The sequence below is a fragment of the Metopolophium dirhodum genome, chromosome 1 (assembly GCF_019925205.1).
Source record: "Metopolophium dirhodum isolate CAU chromosome 1, ASM1992520v1, whole genome shotgun sequence".
Classification (NCBI taxonomy): domain Eukaryota; kingdom Metazoa; phylum Arthropoda; class Insecta; order Hemiptera; family Aphididae; genus Metopolophium; species Metopolophium dirhodum.
Window position 1 is genome coordinate 130,577,218 of NC_083560.1, and position 15,093 is coordinate 130,592,310.

General features: G+C 42.4%; 1 protein-coding gene across 1 annotated transcript; it reads left to right on the plus strand.

The window, feature by feature from the left end:
- The first annotated feature begins 13,618 nt into the window (after nt 1-13,618).
- On the plus strand, nt 13,619-14,764 carry LOC132953755 (uncharacterized). Its single transcript, XM_061026108.1, has one exon. The coding sequence runs from the start codon at nt 13,619-13,621 to the stop codon at nt 14,762-14,764; it is 1,146 nt and encodes a 381-aa protein (XP_060882091.1).
- The last annotated feature ends 329 nt before the right edge of the window (nt 14,765-15,093 follow it).

Genomic DNA, 15,093 nt, shown 5'->3' on the forward strand with positions numbered 1-15,093 from the left:
GAAAACCTGTGACGACTTCCCTTTCCATAATTCCACGAAAACCTGCGACGACTTGCCTTTCCATAATTCCACGAAAACCTGCGACGACATGCCTAAGGGATAATACACATACGTTCAGATGACCACCGGTTATTAGTATACATCTCCTTTCACTAGCGCATGTGCACTGTAAAATTCCCCAACCTGTTAAACTTCTAGAGACAACACCCGAGGTCAACCCCGCACCTCTCATACGTGTGTAGAGCATGCGCACTGTAAAATTCCCCACCATTACTACTATCCTCCAAAAATTCCTCAGTGCCCTTGGTAAGAAGAGACTCCTGATTTTCCGTTTAGTCCGTGTACTATCTTAAACCGTTGTTCACGTATATTTACTCTCTCAGTCTTTAAAATATTTTTACAAGTGTTTATTTTTTTTCTGCGTTTTAAACATTATTTACACTTTGTGGTTTTATTTCGCTATTACTTTACGTAAAAATGTTTCAATGCGAACACGAAGCTCCCGGGTTTTGTGACCTCGGACAAGCCTCGCGGCATGTCCTCCGTCTTACCTTATGTTAGCACTAGGTGCTAGTCAAGAGCCGTAGAGGTTTACGACCGCCAACCGGCGGACCGCCCCACACTTTCGTATGGCCAGGGGCCGCCGGGGATTGACGACCGCACGTCGTCTAAGGACCACGAGCACCGGGCCTGCTTTTCTACGGCATGCCCGTACCATCCGGCTTGGGCATACAGGTACCTTTCGCCACCTTGGTGGGGTCGCAATCTATCCACGTTGCTTTCCGTTTTTGGTCACGGACAACCTTCGCTGCATATAGCTCCAACGATAAGCTGGATGAGCGCTAAGGAGAAGTCCTGCTTCCTCGGCCGGCTGTCACCGTGCGAGTTCGCCTGACTTCATCCACTTGGCAGCTTTCTCCAGGCCAAGCGTGCGGCCTTTTCCCACATAGTATGCTCCTGCAAACTGCCACTCCGAAACCAAACCGTCGTCGATCGCGGCCAGTGTCCGCACGCGATCGACGTGTGAGGGCTCGGTGTCAATCTCTCAACATCGAAGGGTCCCCTCACATCCCGAAGTACTATTCTCTCTTCCCGTTAGGTAAAGAGCATCAGTAGTTGGATGCTCGGATGAAGCTTCGTCGGCGGCTTGCCTCAACTTGTGATCCTCCCGAGATTTGGGCCATGTACCGCGGGCTCACGGTGGGCCCAGCTCCGCCTCCCAGAGGTGTCACCAGGTGGCTAAGCCCAGTGACCGACCCGCTCTTCATGAGGTCGCGGTCAGAACCTCAAACCTCGCCATCCTGGCGTCACCAGGTGGTTAAGCCCATTGACCGACCCGCTCTTCATGAGGTCGCGGTCAGAACCTCAACCTCGCCATCATGGCGTCACCAGGTGGTTAAGCCCAGTGACCAACCCGCTCTTCTCGAGGTCGCGGTTAGAACCTCCAACGCCCTAATCCCCGAGGGTTTCGGTGCGTCCACGCCCCAGGCGTTGGCCCCGGCTGGCCAGATCCCTTTTAGTCGCCTCGTACGACAAGCAGGGAATAATGATGCAGAATTCTGTAAGGCCCCTGCAGCAGGGCCGAACTACTCGTCCCTGACGTATGAGCACAGCCCGGGCCAGAACGCGCTCAAGCGTGTTCCCCCATTTCTGCCACTTACGCCATATGTGCTCATCGGGAACACCCCGAGACGATGCCTTCCATCTCCTGATGGGGCAGCGTTCTGACCCATGAGATCGTTTTAGACCTTATTCTTATCTGCCTTTGTTATTATCGGTCTGATCTATTAGTAAGAGCTTCCTTAGCGAAGGCGACCAGTGCCTCGTACGACTTATTTGTTGTTAGAAAGGCTCCATCTGCTGGAGGCCAAGCAATTCCATCTTGTCTGAGTGCCCGTTTTAGCTTTAGTCGTGCAGATTTGGTTCTCGGGCAAAATCTGAGAACGTGCCTGACCGTTTCCGGCCCCTTATCGCATTCGCAGATGGGGTCTGGCGCAAGCGTAAAACGATGTAACTTGGCCCTAAAGTCCCCATGACCGGTGAGGAACTGTGTAGTCCAGTGATCCAGTACCATCGGTAGGCTGCACGCCTACCATAAGCTGCTATGCCTTACCGAAGGTATCATCTTCTGGGTCCAGCTGCCCTTTTCAGAATTTCCATATCTTATCTGTTATTCCATCATCACGCCCTCAGTCCGGGTGGCAAATTCATCCTGGGTGATTTTTAATCGGGAACTGGCCCGTTTCAGGGCTTGGAACCTTAACTCCAGATCTAAAGGGAGGGTGCCTGCCACTACTGCAAGACAGTTGGTAGACGAAGTGTCGTATGCACTTGTCATGGCAAGCAGTGGCGCTCTTTGGGCGGATAACAGCTTTTTCTTGCTCTTTTCGAGCTTTGATCCTGCGGCCCATGTTTCTGCCGCGTATGTCACCCGGGGCAGAAACACGCCTTTATAAATTGTACGGGCTGCTGTGCGTCCCATGCCCCACTTCGCCGAGTATAGCGCTCTCAAACGGCTGTACATCTGCGTGGATTTCTTACTGACAGAGACGACGTGGTCCCAATAGCTCCTCCTTGGGTCCAGGATTACCCCCAAGTACTTAGCAGTGGCCGATGCCGTAATTTTAGGGGCATTGATATCTGTGCCGAAGCCAATGGTATATCCAGGTTTAAGTCCACCTTTCAGAGATAGGAGCTGGGTCTTACTTGCCGAGAACTCAAGCTTAAAATCAACAGCCCAAGCTTTAAGTTTGTCGAGTTCATTTTCGATGCGGCAGAAAGCTGTATGTGGCCTGGCTGCCCCGGCCATTAGGAGAATGTCATCTGCGTAGGTGATGACCTTAATCGTTCGTAACTTGCTTATTATCTCGTAGACCGGGGTCATGGCGACTTTCCACAATGTCGGGCCTAGCTGTGAGCCCTGTGGGCAGCCTCGGTCCAGCGTTCATGTGTATTTTATACCCTCGAGTTCCAGCACCGCCTGCCTGTTAGTGAGGTATGACTTAACGATCCTCAACGTGCCAACAGAAGCGCCCAGACGGTGCATTTGATAGTATAGTGGCGCCCATTTGACATTGTCAAATGCGCCTGTTATGTCCAAGAATACACCAAATATGTGCCTGGCGTTGGACGCGTCGATCCAATCATACACGTTCTCAATAGCACTAATAGTGCTTCTGCCCGACGTGAAACCATGCTGTTCGATGTGTGCGTCTAGGTGGGTCTCTTTCTTTAGATTCGCGATTATCACGGACTCCAGGGCTTTGCCCAAGACCGGTAAGAGGCTAATTGGGCGATATGACTTTAGCTCGGTGTAATTATCTTTACCGGGCTTGGGTATTATGACTAGTTTTGCTGTCTTCCAGCAATCTGGGAATAACCCGTCTTGTAGGCAGCGATCAAACAGACTAGTTATGTCATCCCGCAGAGTCGGCCATGCCTTTCTTAGTATGTTTGGTGTAATACCATCCATACCAGGAGCACTATTCGGTTTCATTTTCCATATGGCATTTTTTACAGTGTCCTGTTCAAGTTTATTGACATATTGGACTGGCCCCTGGATTTCCAAGTATGCATGATCTTGGACGGCAGGCACGAATGTGTCAAGGATCATTTTCACCGTGTCGTGACAATTCGTAGTTGACGTTCCATCCGGCCTAGTCAATGTGCTGGGGATGGAGTGATTTGCACTACCATGTTTGGCCCAGGTGAAGGCTTTGCCCCACGGGTTGCCATTAAGTTCTTCCGCAAAGCACTTCCATGCGGCGGATTTCTGTTTCCTAATAGCCGTCAGGAACTCATTTCGTAGCAGGTTATACGCCGGTCTGTCATTAGACATGAGTCCACAGCGTCTCTGCCGAATAAGGTTCTGCCTCAGCGTGGTGAGCGCTGGAGACCACCAGGGGTTTCTGCCTACGGCACCAGAAGGTTTCCTTCTTACGATTGCCTTATCAGCAGCTATGATAATGGCGCGGGTAATGCCTTTTGCAGTTATATCTACATCAACTGAGATACGACCAACTTCGCCTAGAAGAGTGGTTTTGAATAAGTCCCAATCAGCCGATCTAGTGTCGTACCGGGTGCTTAACTTTTCTCTTTTTGGAGGCTTCTTTACCAAAATATTAAAAGCGATGACTCTATGGTCGCTGTCCGTAAGGTCACTTACTGTCCAGTTATTGACTGTTCGGCTGACATCAGCTGTCGACATCGTCACATCTATGTTTGATGTCCGCCCATCTCGACGGCAAAAGGTGTTCAGCTGTCCAGGGGAGTTATGGACTATCAGGCCATGTTTGTCTATGAATTTTTCAACAATACGACCACGGCGGTTTCTTTTGGTAGAGTGCCAGCGGGTGGAATGGACGTTTGTGTCGGCGCATAACACTGATCTGCTCTCGCCCGCTAGGATTTGTTATAGACGTTCTATGTGTGTTGATATTGGAGTACTGTATTTGAAAGAAGCGGACACTAGTACTATATGGTCCATGCGACCAGTTCCGTATGAGACCTTTACCGCTACTATGTGGCTAGAAGAGAAGGAGCTCAGCTTAATCGTTTGGAAGCGATTCGACAAAACAATTATCGCCGCTCCTGCTCCCTCGCTAATGTGTGACTTGAAGCACTCAAATGCATATACCCTGCCGCTAACTATCAAGGGTTCTTGGATAAGCAGGTATTCAATTTTATTTTCCTTGCAAGCTACCTGTAGCTGATGGCTAGCAATGCGGTCCCTATTGACGTTATGTTGAAATAATTTTACCGTGTTCATCATTCGGTTTGGTGGTTGTCCCAAAGTCAGTCCTACGGAGAACGTTCCTAACTGCCTTAAGCTTGGCCGGGCAGTTCATTGAGGAAGCCTTGTGGCTTGTGCTTTTACAATTGGCGCATTTTGTAATTGATGACTTGCACTCCCTCGAGTCATGGCTACCCGCGCAATTACGGCAGATCGGGGTTGTCATTTTGCACGTTTTGGCTGTGTGCCCATATCGTTGGCACTTATAGCACTGGGGGAGGTTCTCGTGCAGTTTCATCCGGCACTTGGTAAGACCAAGGTAGGCCATCTTGCCTCCGAGTTTGTAGAAGGTCTCTGGGCGTGACTCGATCACCCAATCCACAGTGACCCTATCCCTTGGACCTGTCTTGTACAGAGGAGTAATCGTTCCGACGTCTTCCTCAGTGAGGCCTAAATTCAGGTTCTGGTTGCCAATGCTCCAAGCGAGAACGTCAGCATCGAGCATGCTATCAACCCCTTTAACAATTAGTCTCGGCAATGCGGGTTTCCTCTCAGTGAGCCTGCCCGTTCTTTTGAGCGCGTCCAATGTTTCTGGGTTCTCCGGAAACAGAACCGCGCCAGTTTTATTGCTGAGAATACGGACTTTTGGGCAACTTATTTTTTGCTCCACTGACTTTCTGACTTCTTTCCAGGCCGCGGGACCGCCCGCTACCTCGAAGCGGGATCCGACCTTGGTCTCCCTGGCCTTGGCTTTGGATTTCCTATGACTCTGTCTCTGTAAGGCTTTACCCTTTTTTGCAGTCTTTGGTTTGGGAGTTTTGACCTCCATAGGCTTGAGCGCGGGGAATGCTTCCCTCTTTTCCTCTTTGCGCCTGGTCTTAACGCTTTTGGCATAGGTGTTACCTGACGGGCCTACAACTTTTATCGAGTCCTGATCTATCACCATGAACTCCACAGGTGGAGTATTTTCTGTGCATTGTGTGGGATACACCGAGGTACTTGGCGATTTCTCAACCATTATGCAGTCATCCTTGTTTTTTCCTTTTATGCATTCGTCATGCAAGCCAGCGAGTGTTCTATGCTTTTCACGGAGTGCACCTAAGTCTGACTGCAGGTCACCCATCGCCAACCGTGACTCATTTAGCATGACTCGTTGCTCCGTCCAACCGCCGAGGATCTTAGACCCTGCCATGCCAAGGCGTCTAAATCCGATGAGAATTTCATCGAGTTGGGTATTCAGCGTTTCAGCCCATCGCCTGGCGACCTTAGCTTCTTTAACCATATCCTCAATTATGGATTTTGTGTCCCTAATGACTGATTCAATAGGACACTGCTACTTAGCCCCTCTTAGGCTTAGGGGAGGCGGTGATGATGAATCGGATTTCACAGAATCCAGTGGTACAAGTGGTGACATGGGCGCCGGAGGCAGCCAGAAACGGGGTCCTTCCTCGCCGGGTGGACTCCCAGCTAAACTGCCCCGTACGTCGAAAGAGACGACGGAAATTAACGTGTTATGATTTGGTATTATTAAACATAGGAAGTAAGTAAGGATGTAGCAGTTAGTAAACAAATTAGAAATGTAGTATTTATAAAACATTTAGAATTATGAAATGAAATGATTATTGTAAATTAGTGTAAACAGGTACAATCCCGAAACTGCGAGTAAGCACTTTTTATATAGGAGGGATTGTCCTACAGAAGTTTAGATATAAGGAACGTTAAGATTGTAAGACAGGCAGTGGAGAATGGAGATAGTGCCATTGACTGTACATGTTCAGAACGCAATAAACTTTATTAATTGAATATTTGAACGTGTGTTTGTTACTTTATTTACTAAATCTATATACAAACTCCACAAGTACGAGGCTACGGTCAACCGACTTGTAACATTGGTGGCAGCGGATCAAAAGAACCATTAATTCAAACGAGGCGCGTTCATTCAATCAGGGTGAGTTAAATTGTTATTGAACCAGTCAAGGTGCATAATTCCAGTCAACTACGGATCATTCCACTCAAGTACAGAGCATTTCATTCAACTACAGAGCATTTTCATTCGACTACAAGGCATTCCAGTCAACTACAGAGCATTCCAGTCAACTACAAAGCATTCCAGTCAATTACAGAGCATTCCAAACAAATTCAGCATTCAACTTTTTCAAGGCAACAGAGAAACAACTCCGATAATGTTAAATTTATTGGTATTGTAAGTTTGTTATTTTTATATATTGTATTGTAAGCATATCTATATTTTTCTATTTATATTTAATTAATGAGCAACGATAGTAGTAGTACTAGTAGCGTAACACAGAGCGATAGTGAAGACAAAACATTTGTCCCAGATAGGTCATTTGATTCAGATGATAGTAGGGCAAGTCAAACGACATTAGGCAGGGATAGCGTTAGTAACCAAGTAGAAAATACAGTGCAGAATCAGAGTACTTTATTAGGACTTCAAAATCCTGACACCGGTAGAAACACATTACATTTGCCAATACAGCGTAGACGGTTAGGAGTACCAGCAGAATTAAGTTCAAACATTGTTAAGGAAGATATTTCTTTTGATAGTAGTACTGAATCATACAGTTTTGTACCAAATTTGAGTCAATCGAGTACTGAATTAGTAAATATGAGTGTAATTACTTCTTTAGAGGCAGCATTTCGAATATTACCAAAGTTTGACAAACAAGACTCTGAAGGCTTACATAATTTCATAAAGTCATCAGAATTTGCTTTTTCATGCATTAGTGAGGAGTTAAAACCCATAATATTAGGGGCAATAGTTGCAAATTTAACAGCAAAAGCAGCTCAAGTTGTCTGATTTAAAAAAATTAATTCATGGGAAGAATTGAAAACACAGTTAAAAAATTGTTTTGAACCACAACATACTTCCACACATTTGATGTTAGAATTGACCACAACTCGTCAGAAATATGATGAAGAAATTAGTACATTTTATAGCCGGTTAGAAAAGCTATTTCATTTGACGTTGAATGTTCAAACCAAAGATAAAACTGCAGCAGTGGCAGAAGTCATAGAGGGAATTTTAAAAACTCAAACATTAAGTATTTTCATTGAAGGACTAAGACAACCTATAAAAATGTTAGTAAAGGCAAGTCGTCCGAGTACAATAGAGGAAGCATTTGCGGTGGCTCAACAGGAGGAAACGTCATACAAATCAGATAAGGAAACACAATCAAAAATGCCGAAGCAAAATACAGCGAAAATTACATGTTTCAATTGTGGCAAAGTAGGTCACATGGCCAAGGTATGTAGGTCAAGATCAAATCATCAATTTATAAAACAGCCACAAGAGAATCAAAAGAACGGGGTTACGAATACTGGGCAAAATTCAAAACCAAACAATTGGTCAGCAAATATTCATCGGCAAACTGCAGAAAGTAATAGTGCGATTAATAACAAGGCAATTGTTTGTAAATATTGTAAGAAACTAGGTCATGAAATTGGAGTATGCAGGAAATTAAAATACAACAATGAGAAAAGAGCTAGTCAGGCAAATTTAAGTTCAATGTCAGAACCATCAACTTCGGGAAACGAGACAGGGTCGATTCAGAGCGGCGAACGATCGGTCCAGGAAATCAAAGCAACAGCCGTAACATTTCAAGAGCATTTAAATTAAAGGCTCAACTTTTTAAAGATCACATTATATGTCAGGCTACGGAATTCGTTAATCAGGAATCAAGATTTTTACTTGACACAGGGAGTGAAGTAAATATAGTAAAATTATTGTCATTAAAAGATGACGTAAAAGTTAACGAAAGAATTTTATATCGATTAAAAGGGATTAATGAATATTTTGTGAACACAATTGGGTCAGTAAATATAATGATAAATTTTGGAGAAGAAAAAAGACAAGTAAGGTTTCAAGTTGTTAATAATAATTTTCCAATACCTCATGATGGGATTTTAGGTAAGGAGTTTTTAGAGGATAACAAGATAGCAATTGATTATTCAAAAAATGAGATAACATCAACACTTAATGAAGACAATTTTACAGTGGTAAATCAAGACATTCCGCATGTAGATAATTTAGACATTGCAGTAGTACCACCGAGATCGGAAATGATCATTCCAGTAAAAATTACAGATAATCAAATAAAGGAAAATGATACAGTGATTATATATTCACAAGTATTGCAAAATCGAGTTCAATTTGGTAATGTAATTACTAAAGTGAAAAATCGGCAGGTGTTAACAAAAATTGTCAATCAAAATGAAAATTCTATTAAGTTACAGCCAGTAGATTTGAGTAATTTATTATATGAAAAATTTGAAGAAGCGAACATACAAGTGTGTACTAAAACTATAGGAAGTCGGAATAATGAAAATCGGTTACAGTTATTGGAGCAGTCGTTAAGATTGCAGCATCTCAATAAGGAGGAGTACCAATCATTAAAAGATATATTTAATCAGTATTCAGATGTTTTTTTATTAGAAGGTGACAGGTTGGACGGGACATCAGCAATACAACATGGAATTAGAACAACACCTGATATTCAACCAATTTATATTAAACCATATAGGTTACCACAGAATCACAAAAAAGAGATATCAACGCAGGTAGATCTAATGGAAAAAGATGGAATCATTACAAAGAGTACTTCACCTTGGAACGCCCCGTTAATAGTGATACCAAAGAAGGTCGACTGTTCAGGGAAGCAAAAATTTCGTATTTGTGTAGATTTCAGGAAATTAAATAATGTTACGATCGGAGATGTGTTTCCGATTCCTAATATAAATGATATTTTGGATCAACTAGGCAATTCTAGATACTATACGACCTTGGATTTAGCGAGCGGATACCATCAGGTGTCGGTACATGCAGATGATAGAGCTAAGACATCATTTTCGACAGATAAAGGACATTATGAGTTTCTTAAAATGCCTTTTGGATTAAAAGGAGCACCAAGTACTTTCCAAAGATTAATGAACACAGTGTTATTAGGAATAAATGGAATAAAAGCATTTGTATATATAGACGATGTTATTGTATATGCTCATGATTTAAGAGATCATAGTGAAAAGTTAAAAGAAATTTTTCAAAGGTTCAGAGATTATAATTTAAAAGTACAACCTATGAAATGTGAATTTTTGCGTCACGAAGTTATATATTTAGGTCATATTATCACAGAACAGGGATTGAAACCAGATCCATCAAAAATTCTGAGTGTAAAGAATTTTCCAGAACCAAAAAACCAAAAACAATTGAAAAGTTTTTTAGGTCTGTCAGGGTATTACCGTAGATTTATAAAAAATTATGGTAAGATCGCAAAACCGTTAACCACATTGTTGAAAAGCGATACACTATATGATTGGACAGATCTTTGTCAACAGGCATTTATAACATTAAAAGATGCATTGGTGAGTGAACCTATTCTTAGTTATCCAGATTTCGATAAACCATTTAATGTAACATGCGATGCAAGTAACTTTGCAATTGTATCAGTTCTTTCACAAGGTAAAATAGGGGAAGATTTACCAATCGTATACTCATCAAGGGTACTGAATAAAGCAGAGCAAAATTATGGTACGACAGAAAAGGAGTTGTTAGCTATCGTATGGAGCTTAAAACAATTAAGACCATATTTACTGGGAAGAAAATTCTATATATTGACAGATCATCAGCCTCTCAGATGGTTGGTTAATCACAAGAATCCAGGATCAAGGTTAATGCATTGGAAATTAGCAATGGAGGAATACGAGTACGAAATTATTTATAAACCAGGTTTATTAAATACTAATGCTGACGCTCTCAGTAGAATACCACAAATTATGCAAATAGAAGGGGAACAAGTAGTAAGCAGTACAACATATAATGAATATATGGAGTATATTAAGACAAATATAGTCCAAAACTTAAATATTATAGAAATAGCAGGTGATTTTTTTGAAGACGAACATTCGCATCTCGTACATTATGTATCACGGGAATTGACGTTAAAGGAAGGATTGGCACTGGAATTCCGAAGACGATTCGGGAATCTGGAAAGTAATCAAAATAAAAAAGTTACAGATTTAGTATATTTAAAAAAAAGTAACCGTTATATAATATATATGATTTTATCGGAGAAAGGAAAAAGTCCAATTACTTACGAAAATGTGTATAATTGTCTACAGAATTTAAAAACATTTTGTTTAAACAATCAAATTGCAGATTTAGCAGTATCAAAAACAGGTGATCAAATTTTTCAGCTCGATTGGGCAACAGTAAGAATAATGATAAGATATTTGTTTAAAGGCACTAGTATAAAAATCAAAATATTTACACCGAATGAACTTACGGATCAGGAAAAAAGAACTATTATAAAGGAAATGCACGAGAGTCCTTTGGCAGGACACAGAGGGATTTCAAATACAATAAAAAAGATTAAAAAACAGTATAATTGGCCAAGAATGGCAAGAGAAGTAACAGATTATGTACAAATATGTCAATCATGTCAAAAGAATAAAACTTCGAATAAGCAAAGCAACCGATGGTTATCACTTCCACGGCAGACAAACCATTCCAAAAAGTATTTATGGACATAGTAGGACCACTTCCTGTTACACACAAAGGAAACAAATATGTACTTACAATGCAAGATGATTTAACAAAATTTAGTATTGCGACACCTATGGTATGCCATGAAGTAGCGCATAGTTTTGTGAACTCATTTGTTTGTATACATGGAATTCCAGAATCAATAGTATCTGATCAGGGAACAGAGTTTTTAAGTAAAATTTTTTCAGAAGTATGTAAGCTATTAAAAATTTCTAAATTCAACACAACACCGTATAGACCACAAAGTAATGGAGCATTAGAGAGAAGTCATTCAACATTAGGGAATTATTTGCGACATTATGTCGACAAAGATTTAGCAAATTGGGATGAATTTATTCCATATGCAATGTATGTATATAATACAACAGAGCATGAAACAACAAAATTCCAACCGTATGAACTACTGTATGGATTTCCAGGGAAAATACCTACATCGTTAAAGAAAACACCTGAACCAAGATACAATTATGAAGATTATAATTATGAGATTAAGCAAAAATTTCAACAGTCTTATGAAATTGCAAAACAACGTATAATGAATACAAAAGAAAATACAAAAGGTCGATATGATAGTAAGGTTAATCCACTTAGGTTAAAAATAAATGACAAAGTATGGCTTATGGAAAAACAACAAAAAAATAAATTAGCACAAAAATGGTTAGGTCCGTATGTAATAGCAGAAATAAATAATAATGAAAATGTAACAATCATTAGAGGAAAAAAATTAGTTAAAGTACATAGAAATCTATTAAAACTATGTAATCAATAACATAAAAATAAGTAGTAAACCAATGATATCTTATTATTACAGGATATTAATCATACAACCTATCATGGCAACAAATTTAACAGAAAATTATCGAATAAAGGAAATTGAATCACCATCAGGAATTTTTTTTAATCATTTGACAAAAATAAAAACAACAAATTCAAAGTGGAAATTATCAGTCTATGTGAATTTAACCACGTATGATGGTAATTTTGAACGAATTAAGAAATTTCAAAAGAAAACAATAAAACATTGTTTAAAAATTGCAAAAAACACAGAAATAGTTCCAATAGAGCACTTGGTAATTTGGTCGTATTTATGCGAGCAATTTAATACAACAACAACATCATATATCCATGATATAGAGAAAACGCGACAACAGATAAACTATGCCGTTAGTAGAAACGTAGTATAATTTAATCGGGTTCTTGGAGCAAACAGTTATCCAAGAAAAGGATAAAAAGAAACTGGGCGTCATGGTCGCTGAAAAAATGTTGGCCAAGATAGCCAGACTGAGAACGGTCGCTCAGACCCTGGCACACGAAAACAGCAGGCTAGCTGGTGAACTGAAGGGTAAAGATGAGGCCCTGAATCAGAGTCTTGCTGTGTTTATTGGTAAGCTGGAAACTAAGAACACCGAAGCCAGCGGCCTAAGAGCCGAATTAGACGCGCTTAAGACCACCACGGTGTTACAAGGCGCAAGTACATCGCAACAGCCCTCGTATGCCTCTAAGGCTGCAAAAACCGTACAAAGGGCTCCTAGGACCGAAACTGCACCTAAGGCCGCAGGTGCACCGCAACCTAAGTCTAGGAAGACGGTAAATAAGGATCTTATGGCCAAGAGTAGGAATGTTAAGGCAACATCTCGTTTCCTCATAGAGATTCCTCAGGAGATGACAGTTGCAAGTGCGAAGGCCGGACTATGGCAGACGGTTAGGGCGAAATGTAGTAACCCTAAGGCGAAAACCATAGTCAGCGGCAGGTCGCTTGTAATCATCCCAGACGATGCCAATACGTTGGAGGTGATTAGGAGCATGAACGATATTAAGGAAATAGGCCCGAGAAAGCCCCGTGTCATAATCTACGACGTCGACGGAGGCATAAGCAAAGATGAGCTCACCGAGTGTCTAATGGCGCAGAACGCGGAGCTCGGGATAATGGCTGAGGATATGGGCAACTCAGTTCCGCTTCATAAGCTAGGCCCGCGCAATGGAGACGTGGTCCACTGGGTGGTAGAAGTTCCCCCGAGTGTTCTCGCCAAGTTGGAAAATAAATATAAAACGGTTTACATTGGCATGACAAGATGTAGGTGCAAAGTGCACAGCACACTTCCGCAGTGCTACAACTGCCAACAGTTTGGGCATACATCGGCACGCTGCGAGCAGAAGACGCCTTCGTGTAGGAACTGCGCAGGGCCGCACGACTCCCGGACTTGTAAGGAGGACGGGGTGAAGTGCGTGAACTGCAAGGGACCGCACAAGGCGTCAAGCGGGACATGCAAAGCTAGAGGCCAGGCTACGCGCAACCTGCTGAGGCGCACGGACTTTACTGGTTCTCAATGATTGAGACCATTAAAATAGCACAGCATAATATCTGCAAGTGTAGGATAGCCTCCTTGCAACTCCGAGACTACTGTCATAGCAATAAAATAGACATCATTCTTTTACAAGAGCCGCTAATCCAAAAAGACAGGGTATATGCATTTGAAAGCAGTAAGCAAATACATAAAGGCAACCGGGCAGGGGCAGCCATTGTAGTTCTCAACGAAGAACTTCGCATAATCGAGCTGGCACAACATACGAGTGACCATGTAGTCGCAATTAGAGTCAGCAAGCATGATGAGGCACATGCTATAACAGTAGTGTCGGCATATTTTAAGTACAACATGCCGACACTCTGGTTCGTTGAGAAATTGCACGCAGTCCTCGAAGATGAGAGGCGGGTCCTAATCGGTGCAGATGTTAATGCACATTCCAAATTATGGCACAGCACTGACCGTAATGAAAGAGGCCTGGTAGTGGAAGGTCTAATTGAAGACCATGATTTGGGTATTGCGAACCGTCCATCGCAGCTAAGGACATATGATCGTGAAGGAATGGGATCGTCAAACATCGACGTCACCCTCTTCACACCAAGTATTTCAAACCAAATCGGTGAATGGTCAGTACTTGATAATACAGACAGTGATCATAACACGCTGGTGTATAATTTGGAAATCGGCAGCCAACAACCACCAAGTGATAGAAACCACACATTCGTCGTGAGAAAGGCGGACTGGAATAAATTCACGCATAAACTCTTGGAGAATAAGCCAGAGATAGATGAGACCTCAGTACACACCTTTGCTAAATCTCTGACATTAGTGATTCAGAATGCAGCCAGAGCATCCATGCCCTCTGGCAGCAGACAAAAACGCTGTGGTAAGCAACCCTGGTGGAACAATCAGTTGGACAGTCTGAAAAAAGAATTGGACAGACAGAGACGCAATGGATCAAACGTGACGAATAAGCCCGAATATAACGCGTTACGCAATAGATACTTAAAAGAGATAAGGTCAGCGAAGATGGCTGCATGGAGACATTTCTCAAATGACATTAACACTAACGCGTGGGGTAAGGCCTTTAAGTGGGCAAAGAATGGCTCAAAAAGACCGAGTATCCCCAGCACTATGAAAGACATTAACGGTGTAACCACCAATAGCTGAGACGACACAGCTGAACTCTTATTAAGAACCTTCTTTCCTGCGGACGCAGATAAAACAGATATAGTTAGGGAAGGCCCCCTTAATGCTTACCATAGAACAGTTGACGCTGATAGGGTCAAGGCCGCGATCTGGCGGATGAGCCCCAAGAAGGCCCCAGGCCTAGATGGACTTACGGCACAGATACTAAGGAAAACTTGGCCGGTGCTAGGACAAGAGATAACAAAACTCTTTGAGAGGTGCATAACGGAGGCCGTATTCCCGGAATCCTGTAAAGTAGCCAAGTTGGTGGTTATCCCCAAACCAGGCAAAAAGGACCTAGCCAGTCCAAA

Bases quoted from the DNA above. Each gene is read 5' to 3' on its own strand.
- LOC132953755 (XM_061026108.1), top strand. From the start codon at position 13,619: ATGATTGAGACCATTAAAATAGCACAGCATAATATCTGCAAGTGTAGG.